Consider the following 22,509-nt stretch of genomic DNA (forward strand, 5'->3'; position numbering starts at 1 on the left):
AGAATGCCAGTCAAGCTTCGGTTGAAGGTCAGTCTAAAATTAACTGGGGTGCTCTTGTGTGAGTGAAAACACCACATGACGAAAAGGATTGTTCTTATTAATTATTTATGCATATGCTGGTACAAATGCTCATTGATAAAAGCAACTCGCAATGGAAAAAAAGTAAAGTTGCACTTGATATTAGTGGAACACAATTATCGAAATAACATGCACTCCTGTGCACTTACTGTTTTTTGATACATCATTAAAACAGCCTGGAAATCAGATTTTAAAAATTGGACAGCCTAATAGAAGCGTCCGTGCCTTCACTGCTGCTTTCATTTAAAATTTATGTTGGTGAGTTGACCAATATGCAAATTTTGCATCATTTTGTCGGAAGAAGTGCTAGGAGCAGTGGAGGTTAGTTTCGACAAAACCTCCAAAGTTTTATTTTTTCAGACTACCCAATCTGCCCAAAATGGGCGAATTTCACCAATAGTTAAAAGTTCAGTCATCATTTCGGACGGTGCATGGTGTTGCTACTAGTAGAAGAATTCCATTCTTTAACAATGTGTAGAAAAACTCAAATTGATCAATTTCTGTAGGCCCAGTAACAATGAGTTAAAGGGACCAACAACTCATTTTTATGCACCAGTTTCTTTTTCCTTTTTTTTTTTTAATGCAACGGAAAGCTTACCGGTCAGCTTGTCCAATCGTACAGTACTATAGCAGAAAACACAGTTAAAATTTTTTTTATCAGAAGTTTTGATCTGCAGTTGCAGTCGTGTTCATGAAGTTATATGCTGAAAACATGCTGGAAACAGTGATAGGTTAGCGTGATAGCGATTGTACACCAGCATTGATGGGACGTGTGGCTCTAGCTGTAAGAAAGTAATATAGTTAAACCTCGATATGGACGAACTCTATGAAATTGGCACTTTACCTCGTTATAATGAAATTTTGTTATATTAAAATTTGAACTTTTATGCAAATAAGTACAGTCGCCACTGAACTTTTCTCACACTGAAGGGGCCATAAAATTTTCTGAAATTGAAAAGAATAAAACAATGTCGTTGATAAAAACATGAATTTTGTTCTTGAGAGTCGGCCTCAAAAGATACGGTTTTGTGCTATGTCGACAATATCTTCACATCGATGGTACGAAGCAGAGCCTGTGAAGCTTTCACGTCCTCTCTACCTTCGCGGCTGATAGTGTTGCCCACAGTGGGATCGTGCTATCATTAAGAGCGCAGGCAAACAGGGGCGAACTCTTTGGCTGCCTCTCGCTGCAACGCATCTCCCAAATTTGAGATTATGCAATCTCCAGCACAAAATGCGCTGGAAGACAGCACACATGAATCCACAGTCATCTCGGCTCACCCTAGGTTTGCACTGGCTTCAAATAGACGATATGCAAAACCTGCAATTGCACTTCTCCACATACCTTACTTGATATAGCCAAGATGGCATACTCTGGGCTAGAATAGGTGATTGAAGTATCAACATGCGGGTCAGTGACATCATTCCTGCCACTGTTCTTTCCCCACACCGTCCAGTGTTTCAAAACACATGTCCCATCTTTAACAGCGCTACTAGCAGGAATGGGGCCATCTTGGTTAGGGAAAGTTAGCTTTGTGTGAAAGCTTGCTGACAGACTTTTCCATATCGTTTGTTACCACTAGGACAGGGTGTGTGGGCCACATATGTGCTCAGCCATGCCCAGCTACGGCCGGGCTAGAGGAGGAGATGCACACCTCCATGCCCCCACCCCCCTTCTAGCATGTGGTTGATCTCGTTACCGCACACTCAACAGCAATAACGACAAGCAACACAACAGACAGGCTCTGTTGCACTGTTGTGTCTTGCTATATGACAACTATATGCATGGATGTGACATCGTGAAAAAGAGTATGACAAACTTCCATTGTTGTCTACATCAATACAATCGTACGCCCGTCAAGAAATCTCAAACTTGCCATGAGGCCGAATGTCTTAATCAAATGCCATCATCGTCAGTAAAAATGTATTCCATGCTGCTAGTGGTAAATGCTGTAGCGCCACCTGATAGCTAGAAATCAAAGCATTTGTGTGACTTCGGGGCCTCCAAGATAGAGCTCGCGCACACGAAATTAGATACTCTGTACTTGGTGTGAAATGAAACGAAGCGAAGGCTTATTTTACCAGGTATTTAGTGTCTTGTGAATATTTGAATTTCCTAATAGTAGATTTGAATATTGTGCTATTTGGTATTCACTTCTAAAAAAAATTCAGTATTCAACTTTTTGAAGTGTAATGATCGGTTTCTTATATTCAGCTTCACAGCAATACAGTGATGTTATGCGGTGAAGCATATCTGCCATGCATTCAAGCATACTAAAAGTGGAAAGGGGCAGTATAATGAGGCCTAGTGTGTGTTTCTAATTACACGTGTGCACTTGCTGTCACCAGTCACAGTATGAACATAGAGATGTCTCATAAGTGTAACTTAGACATCTAATCAGAATAAAAGCATTGGTACGCCATTATCTTCTGTTTACACTTCCTCTAATCATTGAAATAGTCCACATTTTTGTGCCTTGTTTTACTTTTGTGTTCTTCTCACTAACTTCTTTCATGCACAAAGGTCGTTAACGACGCATGATGCTTTGCTATTCATTAACCTCTTGTATCTTTGACATTTAGTTCACGAGTTCTAATGCAATACATTTTTGTCTTATTCTTCCACAGAACAAGTAATTAATTCCAATATGATGTAGTTCCTATGCATATGAGTGTGCAACCACTTCTCTGCGCAACAGCTATTCAATATTTAATTCGAAAATAGTCGTCCCTAATCGCCATTTGCTTTGAATTCGCTCTGAACTCAAAATCCACTATTTGCACATGCCCACATTTATTTCTTGCTGTCATGAAGACCAAGTAGCAAGAGGGAATTTGGATCGTAGCGGATGCACTGGTTGCAGTCATGTTGTTATGCAATCGCACAGTAACAAGCGGGCTGCTGCAAAGACTTCAAGGTGACAAGCAAAATTTCTGCAAGCAGCATGCTGCGTCCACGTGATATCTTGGGATGCTGTCAGCTGTGTCATTATGTTTCTGGCTGTACTGTCACGTTTTGCACAAAAAACTGTAGCGCCGGATGTTGAGTGCCACTTTATTCATTGATGACAGTAAAGGGTGGTGATGGACCTATGTAACTTCACACCTCCTCGCTCATGGCGGGCGATTTGAATTGTGCTAGTGGAATGTGGGCCCTTCAGACACGATTTCCTCTTAAACTAACTGGTTTCTCGGCATGAAACATGTGCTGCGGGGTTTCTGGAATGGTATATTAAGTCCACGTTGACTTAATATTTGCCTTTAGTCTCCTTTTAAAGGCTAATCACGCTGCATGGTGATATAGCACTTTTATGTAATCACAGATACGACGTCTTCTGTTTTGTTTTTTCCAGTTTGCATTTCATTCATATCTGATTTTACACTTGTAACAGTAGTATATGGGTCATAGTAGAAGGCACAAGAAATGAGTTATGTGTTCAATCACACCATTTTTGAGTGCAGGTTATTGGTTTTCTGCTGTAATTATTGTGTAACGTCGCACCTCCTTGCCCGTGGCAGGCAATTTGAAGTGTGCTAGAGGAATCCAGACCCTTAAACGTGATTTTCTCTAAAACTAATGGGTTTCTTGGAATGAAACCTGTGCTGTGGGGTTTCTTGAATGGTATTTTAACAGTCCGCATTGATATTTGCCTTTAATGTCCCTTCAAAGGCTAACCACGCTGCATGGTGATATAGCACTTTTATGTGATCACAGATACGACATCTTCTGTTTTGTTTTTTCCTGTTTGCATTTTATTCAGGGTGCAATATTACAGTAGTATATGGGTCATAGTAGAAGGCACAAAAATTAAATAGTGTGTTCGATCACACCATTTTTGAGCACTAGTTACTGGTTTTATGCTGTAATTCTTGTTTTGAGGATGGTGTCGTGAGTGACACTGTTTGTTTGAGACATATCTTGTAAAAGGATTACATGCTGTGATTTCTTGGGTGTGCAGGTGACAACCCACAGAAGATGTGCGAGTTGTGCATGGGGCGGCCAGGCGAGCGATGTTCGGGTAATGACCCATTTTCTGGCTACCAAGGTGCACTGCACTGCCTCATGGAAAAGGGGGAAGTAGCCTTTGTGAAGCACACTACACTGGATGAAATGTTCCTTGGCCAGCCACCTCCAGATCGATTCCGACTTCTTTGTCCAAGTGGCGAGACAGCCCTGCCAGACCAATACCGCACCTGTAACTGGGGCAGGGTACCACCAAATGTGGTAGTCACAACTTCAGACACACTGCCTCAAGTTCGTGTGCAGTACCAAGAGTTCCTTAAGGTGGGATTGCAACGTCTTCCATGTAATAATTTCTTCATATATTGTCACTAGTATAACTTATGAAGTCAATGTTATGGTAAATTATGTTGCATATTCTTATTTATTTTTCACCATTGCCTCATTATCAGCGAAAGAAGGTCATCCAGCCCTGGGCTTGTTAGTGAGAGTCCTGTGACCAGTTTGAAAATTTATTTTCCACCTCACAACAGTGCTATATGATGGACAATCATCACCATAGACAGTCTTCATTTCATAATGAATTTACTGGTCAGTATAACCCTTAAAATGTAGACATTTATTAACTCTGCAAGCCCTAGTCTTTTCCATCTTCCGGGATATTAATATCACCAATACCAGCAAAAAAAAAAAAAAAGTAAAAAAAGAAAGGCATTACCATGGTGCTTTTGCACTATTGTGCACATAGACTTAAATGATTATAGTAGTACTGGCAAAATTCATTCACATAGCTCCAATACTTAAGCATAATGATCAAAACTTTTTGATGTCCCCTCATATTCACATATTGACAGATAGAAAAACTTTTATTTACATCATCAAGATGATGGTGATGATAGGGACGTAGACAAAAATCCTTCCACAAGGTTGACGAGGCTCTACTATGTTATTGTCCAGTGCTTCTAATTTTTTATTTCTGTTCAGTAACATGTTATGGTAGTGTTAACAACTGAGTAGACATGTCATTGCCTGTCCTGCCACAGCCTCTATTAAAAGCTAGCAGTATGCATAAATAAATAAATAAGTAAATGTTTTCCATCACAGCTGGCAGTGCAAACCTTTGGCAAGCCTCCAATGGGGCAGCTGCCATGGTTCTACCAGAGTCATTCAGACAGTGGCGGCTACAATATAAGCCCTACCCCTGAGTGGAGTCGAGTTTTCAACCAGAGCTGGGCAGCTGGGCAGCAGACGCCTTCCTGGAATGGCCCGCTTACAACTGATCGCCCATTCTTTGTCAACATGACAGAGATGTCCAAGTTCTACCTATTTGCAAGTGGGAGCCGCTATGGCAATGCTACCAATCTACTGCTGCAAGACTTGACAACAGAGCTGGTGCCACTCAACGGATATGAACAGACCTTCACTGGTTACCTTGGTAAGGAAAGGAGCTTGGGCTGAGAGCGGATAAGGGGTCCCTTGCTTGCTGCAAAGCAGTCGTCATTCAAGGTTCTTTTCTAGGCATAGGTGACAGGAAGAACTGTAAGATACTTTATTCAGTGGCACAGAAAGCAGCAGTTTGAAATCAATGTGAGGCCCTTTGTGGTGGCCAGGCATTCTGCCACCACAAAGCACTAGGTTGTAGTTTCAATTCCCAGCTGTGGCAGCAACATTCAAATGGCTGTGGAAATTAAGAATGATTGTGTGCTGTGCTTTGGGCTCAGATTAAAGAACCCCAGAAGGGTCAAAGTTAATCTAAAGCACTCTACTATGGATCCTCTCATAACCCTTACAATATTTTAACTTGTGCTTTGGAATTTTGGTGTAAGGTCTGTATTTTATGGTGCATCTGGTTAGATTCTGTAATACCTGCGTTTAGCTAAAACTTGTCTTTGTTCATGAGCCAAAGCATATGTGATTCTTTGTGTTGTGTAATGTAAGTGGTGTGTAAATGAAGCAGTGGCAAATAATAGGGAAGCATTCCTTTTGATATCCACTGCATCTCAATGTCTTTATTAATTACTCTCTCCTTCTCTTCTTTCTTTTCTTTCCCCCTTTTCTTTCTTTATTTTCCAATCTTTTTTCTTTTTGCCAAAACAGACTATATCTATTTATTTATGGAAAATATTTTTTTGTCACTTTATGGTCACTCTAAAAAAATTGTGGTACATTTTTTTCGAAATAGGTCAGTCTGCAAATTTTAAATCTGTTGTTAAAATGTTCAACCCTTAAAGGGCCCCTCACCAGGTCTGGCCATCTTGAGCTGACAAGCGCAGAGCATACAATGCGCGCTAATGATTGCGTTTGCAAAAAACTTCAATTGCTACCCGCCGCGGAAAGGTCTGAAATTTCAACCCAAATGCGGTTTTCCCTTTCCCTCATGGCGACTGCACTCTAAGCCGGACAGTGACGTACCGATGTCCCTGCACCTACGTACTCGGGTCCGCAGTGTGATGTCACTTGTGGTGACACGGGACTTCGAGAATTATTCAAGGCAACATCTGTTATGTGTGTGGCCTGTTGCTTGAATTGATGAATTAGAGTTTAGAAAAATAATAAACACACAAACGGAATGTCTGTGTGTTTTTTGTTTTACTTTGCACTGAAGCAAGGGAGATGTACTTCCGCTTCTTCTGCTTGTTCCCATGGTCTTGCAGTCACGTGCGCAGCTACCGAAACTATGCCATTTTCTACCATGTTGCAGCGCGTGATCATGCTCTGCGATCCGCTTGTTCTGCCTCAGTATTCGTGTAGCACTGAATTATACCACTAGTCATGTGTCCTTGTGCACAGCATGCAAAATTGTGTGCTGCGCGAACGAGACAACAGCTCATGCGCGATGCTGTCAGCGAAAGTGCATAGTGCCAAAAGAAAGAAAAAGCGAGGAGAAAAAGAAAACGAAGGCACGGGCCTGTGACGTATGCGTCAGATGATCCTCGAGGTCCAGTATGGGAGAACACAGAGAAGGAATTTCGCTTGAGTAGGTTAGACGGGGCGAGTGGAGAGAGTGTCTCACTATGCACTGGAGCTCGCCTCCTGAAACCACGAGTTCGCGGCACTGAAATATTTCTAACTTGGCTATTAATGGAGCCGATTTGAAATATTTTTACGGCAGAACACTCCCTAGAGGACATGTAACAACAACTTCCAGCGTATAACCAAAATCTGCGATGAGGCCTGGTGAGGGGCCCTTTAAAGGGTTGAGGAATCTGGTATCATGTTTGAAAATTTTTTTCACCTTGCTATTTGTGATGCCTTCTCTCAAATTATTCATGCAGGAAGATATGTGGAGCCCTTCACAAAGCTGCGCAGGTGCCCCGTCCCTCCTGCTGTGCTTTGTGTGGTTTCAGAAAAGGAGGTGGAGAAATGCCATCGCATGAAGGTTAGACTATTGCCTTCTTTCCAGTGCCTGTAACTTTTTTTAATTTGGTTTGCTTTAATTGCATTTGGTGCAGTCTGCCTTCTTCCATAGGGCACTAGCAAGTCTTTATTGTTTTCTTAGCTCATTTTAAGTGCGCAGTAACTCAACATTATCGAATATTACCAGCAACCTTAGGAAAGATGAACACGGAAACAGGACAGCATGAGTGCAAATTGTCCAGAAAACTAGTGGAGAAAACAAAAAAAGTATTTTTTAATATCTTGAATTGATGGACATAGCGGAAATCTCATCCTAAAATATTGAAATAATATTTTAGGTGGTTATTGTTATCTATGAGTACACAAGGGCTAAGGCAGAATTTTGTTAATTTCATGTCTGTATTGGCTACAGAGTAGTATGTGTGGTGCCACCCTCTGTATTGACCTTTTTATACTTATTCCTTGCAGACAGCCTTCAAGTCTCAGATGCTGAAGCCAGACCTTAACTGTGTGCGTAGCCATAGCCACCTGGGTTGCATGCACATGATACGAGATGGCCTTGCAGACCTTGTTGTTCTTGAGGCAGGCGACATATACCGAGCTGGACAGTAAGCATTTTCTTTCTCCTTTAGGTTAACTTTGGTCTTTCATTGTAAGTTTAGTGCAGGTTGTGTGGCTGTCGCAAAGTTAATTGCACTGAGCTAAAGATATTTAGTTGTTATTGTACATTGTGAGGCAAAAAGGGATATACAGTAAACTTCCTTAATTTTACCTTGATGAGAGCAACAAGATTTATAGGATAATTCCCCTGTCAAATTGAAAGAAGAGGCAGAGGAAACCTCTATGCACGTTGCTTCATTTGGTCATATCTACGGGATTCAAATGTGCACCCAGTTTTTGTGGGTTCCTAGTAGAAACAGTGTGCATCCAAATCTAATACCCACCTATTGTACAAACTGGAATGTAGGTCAAGTGGAAATATAGGTCTAATGCGCACCTACTGTATACGCCATGCACAAAACGCCGACGTCGTCGTCTGTCGCCAAGGCTACGAAGCATAGACGGGCTCGGGCGAGCACCGTTCCTGTTAGCACCTATGCGCGTGCTGTCATGTTTGCATCCTTGATCGTAATTTAACACTTCTGTCAGCCTTTAGCGATGTCTAGTTGATAGTTGTCGATGATAGTTGGGCGCTTTAACACGTACGAAAACTTGTCAGGCACACACTTAGTTTGCCGTGCTGCTTCGCAAGCAAGAGTGACGGCGGCGGTGGATCGCAGCTGTTTGACGGAGAAGATAAGCAATCGCGCTTTGTTTACCGCAGTTTTAGAGCGATCACTCTGTTTTTATTTTTTTGCTTGATGTCGCTGCATCTTTAGTGAGCACTTCCACAATTAAACTTAGATTAGATAGATTAGATTATTAGATTATGGTGTTTTACTGCCAAAACCCCAATCTGATTATAAGGCACGCCGTATTGAGAGACTCCAGAAACTTGGACCACCTGGAGTTCTTTAACATGGACCTAAATCTAAGTACACAGGTGTTTTTGCATTTCGCCCCCATCAAAATGTGCCCACCATGGCCGGGATTCGATCCCGCGACCTCGTGCTTAGCAGACCAACACCTTAGGCACTAAGCAACCACGGTAGGTCGTTTAAACTTGGTCGCCTCGTCTGAAGTCCAGAAAATATAATAAACATTAGGTTGTTGTTACTGATGAGCCGCAATGCCCCCCTTTGAAAAAAAGGTAAAGATGCGAAAAGCTAAGCCAGAGAATGAGGAGCGAAGCTGTGAAGCGCTCATTGTGTTTAGATGCTTCGAACAAAGGGTTCCGTGTTAAAAAGCAGGTGACGGCGCCTTCAAAAAAACGTCACGCAATCACCCATGCATTGCACGGAATCGGCTGTTGTTCTACCTATCAATGGCACTAAAATGCGACCTGTGGCATGTAACGTTCAGTGTACGCTCGCCTCAGCTATCTGCATGTTGACTGTACAACCTGGCATCTGTGAGCATTAAAGGATTTTGACAGGGCATTCAACCTCGTTTTGAATGCCTTTTAATATCACTTCGCGGTAATGAGAAACACCTGAACTTCGCCCTGATGTCTGCAACTAATGCATGTTCGCTTTACCCCAGCTGTGTCATGCGTTGTGGTCAATTCTGAAACCTTCATATTTCTTTTTTTTTTTTTCTTGCTAGTGGTGGTAGCAAAAGCTTGTTCTCTTTTCTTCTTTTCCATGAAATGGGCCAATATATCTTCATGTTGCTTCACTGCAGTTGTCTCTGCTTTGAAAATGATTTCAATGTAGCATGCAGTTTACAAGTATTGCTTATTGCCATGCTTTGTATTTGCTTTCAAAGTGTTAATATTGTGTCAATGCACTCCTTTAACACGAGCGTAGAGCGCTGCATTGGCTATTCAGACTCGGGGGCACTACAACAGGGGATACAACATGCGATTTAATTCTAGATTTGCGTGCGAGGGTGATACTAGTAAAAATGGTGGTGACACTAAAAAATAATGTAAGGTATAAAAGCAAAATGCTCTTGACTGACTAGGAAGGCAAATTTTCAGCTATGCCATCTTCCAATATCTCACTTGCGTGCTCCTGTGAAAAAATCTAAACGCTCTGCTTGTTTCACAATGGAACATGTAAAATGCATGCTGTGCAGCCAGTGGTAAGATGCAAGCATGAAAAAATCAGTCAACCCTTAATTATTGCCAGAATTTCATATGCGCTATCTTTCTCAAGCTCATCGTGCTGGTTTGCAAACTTTACAGTTGCTGGCTTCTCATGTGGCCGCGTCTGTATGAACCATGCATTCACAGGCACGACAGTGCTCCCTCAACCTACTATAAAAAAACACGACGTGTAAACGAAGCAAGTGTGTGCATAAAGAACATTAGTTCACATGTTAACAAATGAAGCAATTAGCGGCCGGGGCATTTTAATGAAAGCGGCATACTGGCGATGAACTCCATTTCGTAAGCAAGCTTGTTGATGCTCATCTGCGGGATGAAAGCGGCACACTGGCGATGAGCTCCATTTCGTAGGCAAGCTTGTTGATGCTCATCTGCGGCAAACACTTGGCGCATAAGGAGACGATGTCGTCCCAGACAGCCGTGAAGTCGGACTCATGTCCACTATTGTATATTGCTATTTCATTGCTCACACTGACACTGCAGAAGTAACTATCTGGGATGCGCACAAGCGGAAAATCGCACGCGCACACTTCAGTCATGCCTGCAGTGGAAGCAGGCATCTCCGGCATGAGGCCTGCCTGCAGTTACAACGGCTACCGCTACGCGGCTTTCATTGGTGCCCTCATAGGCGCTGCGCATGGCAGATAAACTGGAATATAGGTCAAGTGGACATATAGATCAACCCCTTACCTTGCAGTGAAAAAGAGAGAGAGAGAGAGAGAAAAAAGAAAACAACACACAGTTACAGAAATGTGTTTATATTCACAACATCATTGTAACTGTTAGCGATCATGCACGAAGCTCCTACACTGAAGCCTGAAAGTGTGTCCTCAAGCTGTGCATACATTTTATGAAGCCCATGAAATGATGTTTATGTCATTTCATGGCGGCGGCAGTTTTTATTTTTGTGTACGCTGATATTGCACACTTTTTTCGGAAACGGTAAACTGGCACTGAGTGGCTATTTTGCCCTTCGCTTTGGCAGCGTCAACGTTTGTCTTGAGTGCCGCTGAAAACTTAGTGTGCCACTACTCATTGCCCACCAGAGAAAAAGCAAATCGCATCAGAGGTTGATCCCAAAAGGGTACGCAAGAAAACAAAACACAGCGACGAAAAAAAAGGAAAAAAGAAAAGCCAGCAATCACATTTAGATATTGATATGGCTTTGGCTATGCATTTGGCAACATGCACATTGTAGGTTGCCAGAAGACGGCTCGCATTCTGCTAATGATCGCTAATAAGACAAGAGGTGACTTTAGCCTGCTTCTTTCAAGAAAATATTTCGACTTATATTACAGTTTATGCTGTAATTTTATAACTACGAGTGGGCGAATATTCAAAGTTTCAGATACGAATCAAATAATAAACACAAACTATTCTTATTCAAAAATTAACTATTTGGTACTTCCAAATATTGAAACTAACCAAATATTTCACTACAGACTGTTAAAGAAGGGTTACTGTTCTCCATCTGCTAAACAAAATATTGCAAATTATCAGAAGTAAACAAGGATAAAGTTTTTGAAGCAGTGCAAAAACAATGGGTAATGAAACCCGTGTTTTTGGTTTTGTGGCTGTAGCCTACATGGAAACCTGTGATTTTTGCCTGCAGTCTGTAATTTAGTGCTCCTTGCAGTGTAGTCATGTAGCAGTTTTATCCTTTACACTACAACCAGTGATGTTTTTCTTGGAAAGGTCCCTTTCACATGTGTCTACAGCACACAAGCCCTTCAGCAGCTTTTTATTTTTTCTCTACTTGAACTTTTTTTAACAACCACTTATTTAGCATGTTTTGGAAAGCAAGTCATACAGACTCCATTCATTGTTGAAAAGCTTGTTTGCAACTAGGCTCTAAAGATGTTGAGTGCAGTTCTTTTATTCACAATTAGTGTGATCTTGTGTTAAAACTGATGGTGATTGTCCGTGATAGTAGGCTGTGTATTTTTCACCAGTCAGTACAACTTTGATACCTAGCTATACCAAAATAAATATCCCTACTATAAATATGTGCGTCTGCATTTGGCTATCTGATTTTCAGTACTTGCTATTTCTGTTTGATTTGTATTAAAACAATTTTATATTCACCCACCTCTATTTTAACATAAAAATGTGGCTTCCCTCTAATTCTGTTATTAAGAAATGTAATGAAATCTGCCGAGTTTACTTTCCCAGAATGAAAATTTATTTACCCTTAATGACCATCATCATCAGTCTCAGACAGCTTCTTACTGCTGTATATGGACCACAATATGTTGCCCTCCTTGTCCAGGCTGTGTGTGCATTTTCTGAGCAAAAAAAGAAGCGGGCGTGTGAGAAAAGCAAGCCAAGCTCTTTCTGGCCTGCACTGTTGATGTGGTATACGAAATACTCGTCAGTTGCAACTGGGTCTACATCGGTCAAACCTGCCGATGTAACAATGAGCGATTAAAGGAGCATGATGCTTCTATAAAGAGAGGATCAGGCTTACATTTGCCCATCCACTATGGCTCATGCAGGTGTGCTTCGCAGTTGGCAGACACACTATTACTTGGCAAAAGGCACTGATAACATTGCGCGAGCATTGATAGAGCCATTTCATACAAGAAAAAAAGCGTGCGATGCATTACCGTTCCCTCGTTGTCACTTTTTCGCAATGAGCAGCAGTTTTTAGATGAGGCTATGTAAGTGATATTGGTCCTTCTTGGTTGCAGTTTGAATCCTAAAAAGTTGGAAGTGCACTGTATCACAGAGGCTGTGACCAGTGGTCGTAACAGCACATATAAAGGGCAAAGGAAATGGATAGATAGACCAGCGATGTCCCCTATTTCTTTGCCTTTTATATATTTTGTTTTAAATTGCCTCTGGGCACTGTCTGGAGCCTCATGTAAATGACAAAATATTGGGAAAAAACAGAACAGTTGAAATCTAAAAATATAAACAAAAATGCAGAAGTGTTCTGAGTATCAATTGCTTATATGATGAAAAAACAAAAACATAGTCATACATGTGCAAAATGTAGATGTGTGCCAGCAAAACAAGTTGCGTAGAAATATAAATAAGAATACAAACCACCAGCTGAAAGTGCACAATTAATTTTAGACATACAGCATGGTCTCAGTATATTTCACAACCTCATGCAGAATCAGTGCTGGGGAACACAATTAAAATGAAATTTAACATTAGACTGAGCACATGAAATGAAGGTGTGTGTTTCTCCAAAAATTATGGTTGAATCGAAGCTCCATTATGACATGCATGTGGGGGATTTGTTCTTCCCGTGCTAGCATTGTGTCTGGTGGTAATAAATATAGAAATGAACACGTTTAGGACCTAATGATTCAAGATGATGCACTATTAACAATTGGCAGCAGACTATCTTGCCTCTCTTGTGCATTTTCATGGTCATGACAATGTTTTGAAGGATGACAAAGATGAACATTGTTAAAAATCACATATGATTTCATGATCACTGTTTTCTAGTGGTTTGCTCTAAGGGCTATTCATTTTCCCTAACATCGTTGGTCAGCATATGACTGTCATCATCACTGCAGAGCATCACCATGCATCTTGTTGAAATCGCATGCCTGTCAGTCAAATTCAAGGCAAACCTGTTGTCTTCTGTGGGCAGGACCACCACAGTCTTGACCACTGTGTAGTTGTGCTGCACCTACACATACTTTCACTCTGAAATGTCCTACTGTAGTCTGCTGTGTTTCCTTTTTTGAGCTTCTGCCAAATAAACTGCCAAAAAACATGTAATTAGACAGACTCTGTTTGACAGACCAAGTGTTCCGCAAGTTATGAGAATTGCAAGGGATAACAATGATTTCTATGCTTGTGCAAAGCAATAATAATGTGAACAGAACCACTCAGTTTACAATATTGCATGGCACAGAAAAGTACTCTATACTCTGTCCCTTTCCTTGAAACTGAACACAAACTTTATGTGAAAGGGGAACTATTAAGTAGGTAAATTTAAGATGTTTTATTCCTTCTAGTTCCTTTGGCCTCATCCCAATCATCACCGAGCAGTACAACTTAGATGAGCCATACTACTACGCTGTCGCCGTGACTCTCCAAGGGGACAAGGAGACCGATCTGTTGTACCTCAAAGGTAAGCATCAATCTATGAATTTAGAGACTACAATAGCTCATCTTCCCTGCGCAGACTTTATAGTTACAGTACAACGCCATTGACATACCGTATTCACTCGAATCTAGGCCGGCCCCAATTCCAAGCCGACCCCCGAATGTCCGAAGCCAGAAAAAAATTAAAAACTTACATGAATGTAGACTGAACAAAAATTACTGACGATTACGTTACTTCCTAATGCGAAATTTGAGCGCAGCAAATAAGCTGTTTCACCTTTTCGATAGATTGAGGCAAAGAAATCGAGCAACACATGTATGCGCTATCACAGAATTTTTTTTTTATATTTCCCGTACTCCTGGATCATCTCGACGGCGGCGACGGTAAGCTTCTGCTTCGGCGGCACACACCTCTGGATTCTGACGGCGACGGCGCTGGGCCTCTGCTCTGGCAGCTCGTTTAGCAGCAGCAGCAGCAGCAGCAGACGGAGGACTTCCATCGGTCGTCTCGCTCATGGCTCAGAAAGAACTGGCAGATAATTTCGCAGTGGCGAACGGCAGCGGCAATTTCGGCTCGGGCGGTGCACATATACAGATCCGCCGCCACCGATCTGGCTCTCTGATTGCCACCGCACAGGGCGAACGGCAGCGGCAATTTCGGCTCGGGCGGTGCACATATACAGATCCGCCGCCACCGATGTGGCTCTCTGATTGCCACCGCACAGGGGTTGCATTGGAGGAGGAGCGAAGAAAGGAATTAAGTTCGAGCCGGCGCTTTGACAACCGGAGACTCGCAGGAAGAGGGGGGAGGGGGGCGGCGTGTACACCCAGCGGCAAACGATGGGGGCAGAAGCGCGCGCAGCAAGCGGACAACACGATAAAGGGAGGAGGGAAGAGATAGCAGCGACTGACTGATGCCGCTGACGCCGATACAGGGGGGGGGGGGGGGGGACCCTTTCCTCCTCTTTCTGCATGGCGGCGACGGTGTTCTATGCAGTCACGTTATCTTGACTCTCTAGCGGCGTCAGCGGCATCCAGCGGTATCAGTCGGTCGCTGCTAGCGCTGGGGGGATGAAAGGGAGGCGGAGCTGGTTACGAGGCCGACGACGACGACGACGCGAAACCCAGGAACGGACGCCAAAGAGCTGCGCTCTAAAAAAGTGAGGACAGTGTTCACAAAATAATAACGGCATTTATTTAATATGAACATGCCGAGCTCACTCTACATCGTCACCATCGTTAGCCTCGTCCCTATAGCCTAGCCCAGACCACATGTACGCTTGCGGACGCACGCAAGAACTCATGCATGCACAGACAGTGCGGCATTGCACGCGTCGAAACGCGGCGTTATCTCGGTGAACAGCTCCTCTCTGTTATTGCACGTTTATCTTTCTTATTGCTGTCATCTCTTCATGGCGGCACATGCAAAAGCATCTCCCATTGCCCCTTTCAACGATGGACGTTTTAAAGCGAAAGCTTTACTGGCCGCGAACTTGCAATTTCGCCGCGGCGCCACGCCTTTCCGCCACTGCCGTTTGGTATGACGTCACACCGCGTTGCTCGTTGTTGTGCTCGCCTTCACTCGTTTCGCCAGCTGCGTCGCATGCCTGATAACATGTTGGAGGATTGAAAAGGAGAGCTCGCGTGCGCCACAACCACAGTTGAGGCAGCAGTATGGACGGCGACAATTCCGATAAGTAGGAGGAGGCCTGGAATCAACATCGGAACGAGATGAAGAGGAAACGAATCACCCAGGAAACAGACAAACAGCACGCTGAACGACTGGCTAAACACCGCAACATAGCTAGACAACCAGACTAACCTGGACTTGCAATCAAGATTAACCAAGGCTAACCATGCTATGCCTTGGCTTTCGCTACGTATATCCTGGCATAGCCGAGCTAAGCCACTGCCACTTTTTTCAAATCGATGCTGAAGTCCCACCTGGCTTACTATGCCTCTGCGGCTAGCACAACTTTTCAGTTAAAAGCAGCACTATAGTGTGCCATTACAATAACGCCACGTCGCACGCCGATACCATGGAACCAGCTCCGATATGACACAGGTCAACGCGATGACATGGCTCGTGTACTTCAGTTGGCTACTGGCCAGTGTTTCCAGGTCGGTCAAGGCGACTAGCCCAAAGCTAGAGAAATTGTAGCCCAAATGTAGCCAAACGCAAGAAAAGCAAGAAAAAAATGGTAACCAAATATAGCCATTTTAGTTTGCAGTTTTATTTGCATATACATTTTCGAATTCGACTATGGCAATCCATTTTTGCGCAAACCATCATACCACATGTGCGTGACGGTTGACTTTTGACATCAACAACAGCGACATCATGCTTGCACACAGAACACTTTTTGGTTGACCCCAGAAACTCAAGTTCTGGCGAATCACTGCAGAGGGTGAACCTATTGAGGTGAATCTCGAATGTAAGCACGAACAAAAAAAAATGACAACCATGGCAGCGAAAGCTGACGACAGTCAAAGCTCTCAAACAAAAGGCAAAGTGCTTTCATTGCCATTCCATCTTCACAGAGTGGAATGGTTGTCATTTATTGTGTTGCGAGTTTGGCGTCGTTGCTCATTCGGAAATTCCTGGGCTCGCAATTGTCGTTTTCCTTCAGCATCACGGGAACGCTCTTCATCGGTGGTCGTTTCGTGCCGGTGCCATTTACATTCTCGTTGCTGTTCCCTCCAGCGCTCCTCGTACACATGTTGTTCTTCGGGTGTACGAAATAAACGTGTCCGTCCCATCAATAATGCAGCTGTTTTTAGCGCCAATACCTCTCCTGCTTATGTAGTGCGATACCCTTGATGCCACGCTATTGTTCACGGCGAGCGTTCTAATCTGTTCCGCATTTGGACATCTGCCCCACCGCACTGCACCCGTATGGGTTTGTTAGAGATTCCTAAGTCCGTTTCTATTGCCGGACGCCGAAAAAACTATGGAAGGTTAGTCATATACAGCTTTTGCTGTGAAGACTAGGAGTAAGCTTCGTATTTAAGAGTCAAACGCGATAGCATTTAAAGATCCCTGACTGTTTGTAGGGGTCTGTAGCTTATGTAACCGTAATGTTTATCTGAAATGCCGACGGCTAACTTTATGCATGAAGGCGAACTTCCTTTTTTTCTTTTTTTTTCCTCCTTTTTCATCCCCTCCCTCGCACGGCGGGCACCGTCGCTGTCGCATATGCAACTGCCATCTGGATGGTGTTGCAAGGAACCGAGCGCACCGCTCCCATTAATGGCGAATTCAGCAGATCATGCTGCTGCACACCGGAGTGTTCCAATGCGCCCTTTCATCCAGTCATCGTTGTCCAAGGGTGGCCTGGTGCGCGTCACTGCGATTTGCCGAATTCATCATAAGACAGACCTCAAACCGCAGCTGGAAAAGGGGTTTGAGTTTTCGCGCAACAGAAATATCTTTTCTTGTATATTCAAATTACAATCCGGCGCTATCACGCCTGTAGGTTGTGTGTAAGTCGTACTAAAAAATTTTCTGACACAGTTTACTTTGAAAAATTCAGTTTGTTCAGTAACGCCTATGCGCCATGTGCAGAGCCTGCGCAGTTCGGTATCATTTTTCTCATACGGACAGCGGCGTCAACACCGGGCGCTGACACCAGATTTTCTGTCACACGGTGCTCTTAACACTGTTGCGTTAAAATTCATCTCGCAGGTAACGGAAAATGGCAGTAAAGCTTACGGTGTGAAACATGGAACAAGTCAAATGCTGTACCCAGCGCGATACTCCACCCAGAAACGATGGCCATGAACACACTGGAGCGTGTCATCTACCCGTGCTACCCCAACATTCTTTGACTGTCTAAGAATGTTGTGCTACCCTTCTTTCATGCCGGTGCCACAATAGCCTGACCCTATTTTATTGCTCTCCTTTTCTGAGCATAGCCATGTTAGTACAGTGTACTGTGAAACACCCTCTACTCCCAGCCTCATTCCGATGCCTGGTGATCGGGTGTCTGATGACTGAAACCGAAAAGACGATGATGAGACTATGTTGCTGGCGCAGATGTTCGCGCGGCGAAATGCGGTCTACCATTAAGTGCATCAAAGATCATATCCATCGGTTCAGACAACAGCGCACCGAGGGTAGTGTGGGCATTTCGTGCACGCACACATGCACAACTGCACTGCCAGCTCAGCCATCTAAAACATAGCCTTCAAGATTTATTTGTACTTGATGAGAGCCATCTCTGAAGAGGGGACTAAGGCATCATGTATAGCCCAAACAAACCCAAGTCGCAGATTTTCAATAGCCCAAATGAAGCCACCGTAGCCAACTCGACTAAGTCAACGGCAAAAATTTTTTTTCTGTAGCCCAGTTTGGCTATATGTAGTCATATCTGGCAACACTGCTACTGGCCCGGCTAGTAGCGCCTGCGATACTGTTGTGTCTAGATGGCGCTAGCTATGGACCATATTTATCATTTTCAGTTACAAAAAGGAGCGTTTTTTTTTTAAATCCTAGAATTTAAGCCGACCCTACAGTTTTGTATATGATTATTTGGAAAAAACTATTGACCTAGATTCGAATAAATAAGGTAATTTTTACAGCATTGCAGAGAATGAAAATGTGTTAATAGGAAAATATATCATCGAAACATTATGCCAAGCATTAAAATTTATTGCAGCAGCCTTATTAATATTTATTTTATTTATTTTTATTTATTTACAGATACTGCTCTCTCGATACATGAGACATAGCAGGAGTGGATACACCAGACACTAGATCAAAACAACATACAATGAATTTGAAACGTGATTACAAAATGTGGTTAGACACTTCTTTCAAAAACTGTTCATTAGGTTTTCCCCGCAAGGAACCAGCTAGGTTGTTCCAAATTTCATCAGTGCTTGGAAAAAAGGAATACTTAAAACAATTTACAAAAGACTGGAAAGGAACAATATTAAGTGGGTGGGAACGGCACGTGGCACGCCCAGTGGGATGACTGAAGGAAATCGGTGCATGAATGCAACTTTGGCCGTGTACAATCTTATGTAGCAAAGTGATACTTTTAAGTGTGCGTTGATGAGCCAAGGGTTCTATTGATAATATGCATGAGGGAGATGAGCGAGAAAAGTTGCGGTCATATCAGCGAAAAATGAACCGTATTGCTTTCTTTTGTATGACTTCAAGCTTACTAATGTCGAGGGCAGTGTATGGTGCCCATACCACTGAGGCGTACTCTTGTAATAGTCTGACGAGGGATTTATAAGCTTTTAATTTGCAGTCCTTAGTAGAGCATTTGAGGGTTCACTTTAAATATCCCAATTTCCTAAGTGCCCTAGCACAAATTGTTTCAATATGAAGGTGCCATTTTAAGTTTTGAGTGAAGGTAACTCCAAGATATTTGAAGGTATTCACAGAATTTAGGTAGTGCCCATTGCAGCTATAACTGAAACTTAACAGCTGCTTTTTATTAGTGAAAGTCATTTGTACAGTTTTTTTGGTAATTAATACTCCTTTGCCACGCGTTGCTCCAACCACAAAAGGACGAAAATACATTAAGAACCTCTTGATCTCATCTGTTAGTTACTCTGGTATAGAGCACGCAGTTGTCAATGTACAATCGCAGTTTCACTGGTTTGTCCCTAATGACCTGTGTGACATCATTAATGTAAATAATGAACAGCAGGGGCCCAAGGACCAAGCCCTGCGGTAAACCCTGGAAGTGACTGTGGCTGATGATGACTGCGCATGATTAAAAGTAACATATTGAGACCTTAAATGTAGCCAATCAGCTATCCAGCCGAGTATTTTGTCATCGTTAATAATTTTACTGAGCCTAAAAAGTTTTCTGTGGCATCCCCCCCCCCCCCCATATCAGACGCTTTGCTATAATCTATGAATATGGCATCAACATGACCTCGATTATTTAGAGCATTTAGAGCCGAAGCGATGTCATGATGTCATGAGTTAGTAATTCAATGAGTTGAGTAGTTGTAGAAAAACCAGAGTGGAAACCATGTTGACTCTGCGACAATATGTTATTAGTATTGAAATACTGAAGGACATGTTTGTGAATTATGTGCTCTAAGAGTTTGCAACAAGTACATGTTAATGAGATAGGCCTGTAGTTGGAAATGAGTTGCTTATTACCCGATTTAAACACAGGAATTATATTGGCGATTTTTCACATGGCCGGCACAGTACATGTCTCCAATGGTTTAAAAAAAATTGTGGTTAGGTAATGAGCATTCCATTCTGCATAGCGCTTCAAAAACGTGTTTGGTATACCACCCTTAGTAATGTCGATGTTCAAGAGAAGGTTATAAATGCCTGTATAGCTCATTTCAATTTTTGAAAACGGAGCCATTTCCTGTATAATATTAATGTCAGGGGTGGTACCATTGTCATCTCCAAACACAGATTTGAAATAGCCATTAAACGCCTCCGAGATTGTCGAAGGGTCCGAACAGGACACATCATTTATTATGAAGGATGACGGGCAGGAGGTAGCAGGGTTGATGGTTTTCCAAAACTTAAGTGTATTATTTTTCATAAAAGAGGATAATGTGGTATTAAAATAGAACTTTCTAGCTTCACTCATTTTGGCTTTTAGTTCAGATTTAAGTAATTTATTTAGGGACTCCCCGTCATTATTGTGTGCATTCCGTGGTTTTTGCAGTCGCTTAACCCTTTGATGGTCAATGACATAAATATACGGCGCTCCGAACAAGTCCGAAAATGGGCGATGCCGTATATTTATGGCACCGTCTGTACGTTTAAAAAGCGCGCCAATTTCCTAACTTTTTCTTTTCTGTCATGTGCTGCCACTATGTGGAGATACAGGGAATTTTTTTCGTGCGCCTCCCTCTCTCAGTTTTCGTTGCATGGTTTGTTTTAGCACTAGTTTGCTCCCACACGTCTCTATACCACCGCTCGCGCATTGGCGCGCGCGCGTGCAGGCGGCCACTTGGATTTTGTTTCATGGGCGGTTTCGGCTTTTTGCGCTTGCAAAAGTGATGGCTATCTCGTTACTAATCACTCAAAGGGCGACCGCTTGTTTCTCGCTCGTTTAGTGCTCATAGGGGGGCGCATAGGAAGGATGCCGCTGTGCATGCGCTTCCGTTTCTTTTTTTTAAGACTCGCGAAAACTAATTGCCCTAGCTGGTTGGCGATGAGATGAAGATTAGCAGAAGTTTGTCACACGTGTTACTTTTTTTGATGGGCACAGAACCAAACAGTTTTCTTGAGTGCGCGCACCTATGCAATTCGATTACACTATGGATTTACGTATTAGTGTAAGAGCAGGAACATTTAAGACTTGCGAAATATTCTCGTATGCGGATTTTCAAAGCCTTGAACTATGTGCATAAAAATGCATCACATTTTTAATTCTGATAAGTTTATTTCCGTTTTTATTGCTGTTATTCATGAATGAAGAGTGCATATATACCAATGCAAAATATTTTTTTCTCACTTTATGGTCACCCTAAAAAAATTAGGGTAAATTTTTTTCAAAATAAGTCCCTAAGAAGAAGTGGAATCTGCAATAAAAAAAATTGACCCTGGGCGGTCGCATATGGCGAAAAAAATCGACCCTCAAAGGGTTAATGCGGCGTTTGAGTTGTATAATAGGTCTGGTATACCATGGGTGTGTAGCATGGCATTTTATACTCTTTTGAGGAATAAATTGCGCTATACACTCATTAACTGTACTATAAAATTGGTTAGTCAACATATCAACACTGTAGTGTTCACTACAAGACACAAAATCATCAAAACATGATGCAAGTTTAGCGTTAATAGAAGTGTCGTCAGCACGCTCAAAATTCAGGAAAGTTTTAAACGTTGGTTGTGCTGGTACACAAGCAACATTTAGATGAACAATAACAGCCTTATGGTCGGAAATTCCATCAACAATACGACACTGATATCCATTCTTTACCAATTCATCATAGACAAAAACAAGATCTAAGACAGAATCTTCGCGTGTTGTATCAACAACCAGCTGCGATAGATCAAAAGCTACTGACATGTCAATTAACGAATCACAAGTTATCCTATCATGGCCAGTTTATGATAACGAATGCCAATCTATAGCAGGTGCATTAAACTCACCGGTTAGTACCAGTTTAGAACAGGTAAGCTTTTGTCCGACAATATAATCACTGATAGCCGAAAAAATGTCAGGGGCGGAATTTGGGGGACGGTAGATAGCACCGATAACAATAGCGAAACCATCAAGTTTTAGTTTACACCATATTGATTCAACATTTGCAAGTTCAGATAGTAATGAGAATTCAATACCACTTTCAATAAAAATAGATATGTAAATATTCATTTTTATCCAAAATTTATCTA

General features: G+C 42.5%; 1 protein-coding gene across 2 annotated transcripts in view; it reads left to right on the forward strand.

The window, feature by feature from the left end:
• Window positions 1-22,509, forward strand: part of Tsf2 (transferrin 2) — a 59,062-nt gene that overhangs the window by 23,767 nt on the left and 12,786 nt on the right. For both annotated transcript variants that reach the window (XM_075677350.1, XM_075677351.1), the window contains exons 4-8: window positions 4,038-4,363; window positions 5,144-5,474; window positions 7,315-7,418; window positions 7,865-8,004; window positions 14,084-14,199. In XM_075677350.1, the coding sequence (XP_075533465.1) occupies window positions 4,038-4,363; window positions 5,144-5,474; window positions 7,315-7,418; window positions 7,865-8,004; window positions 14,084-14,199 (1,017 nt within the window). The remainder of the gene's footprint in view (window positions 1-4,037; window positions 4,364-5,143; window positions 5,475-7,314; window positions 7,419-7,864; window positions 8,005-14,083; window positions 14,200-22,509) is intronic.

The sequence above is a fragment of the Dermacentor variabilis genome, unplaced genomic scaffold, assembly GCF_050947875.1.
Source record: "Dermacentor variabilis isolate Ectoservices unplaced genomic scaffold, ASM5094787v1 scaffold_12, whole genome shotgun sequence".
Taxonomy (NCBI): domain Eukaryota; kingdom Metazoa; phylum Arthropoda; class Arachnida; order Ixodida; family Ixodidae; genus Dermacentor; species Dermacentor variabilis.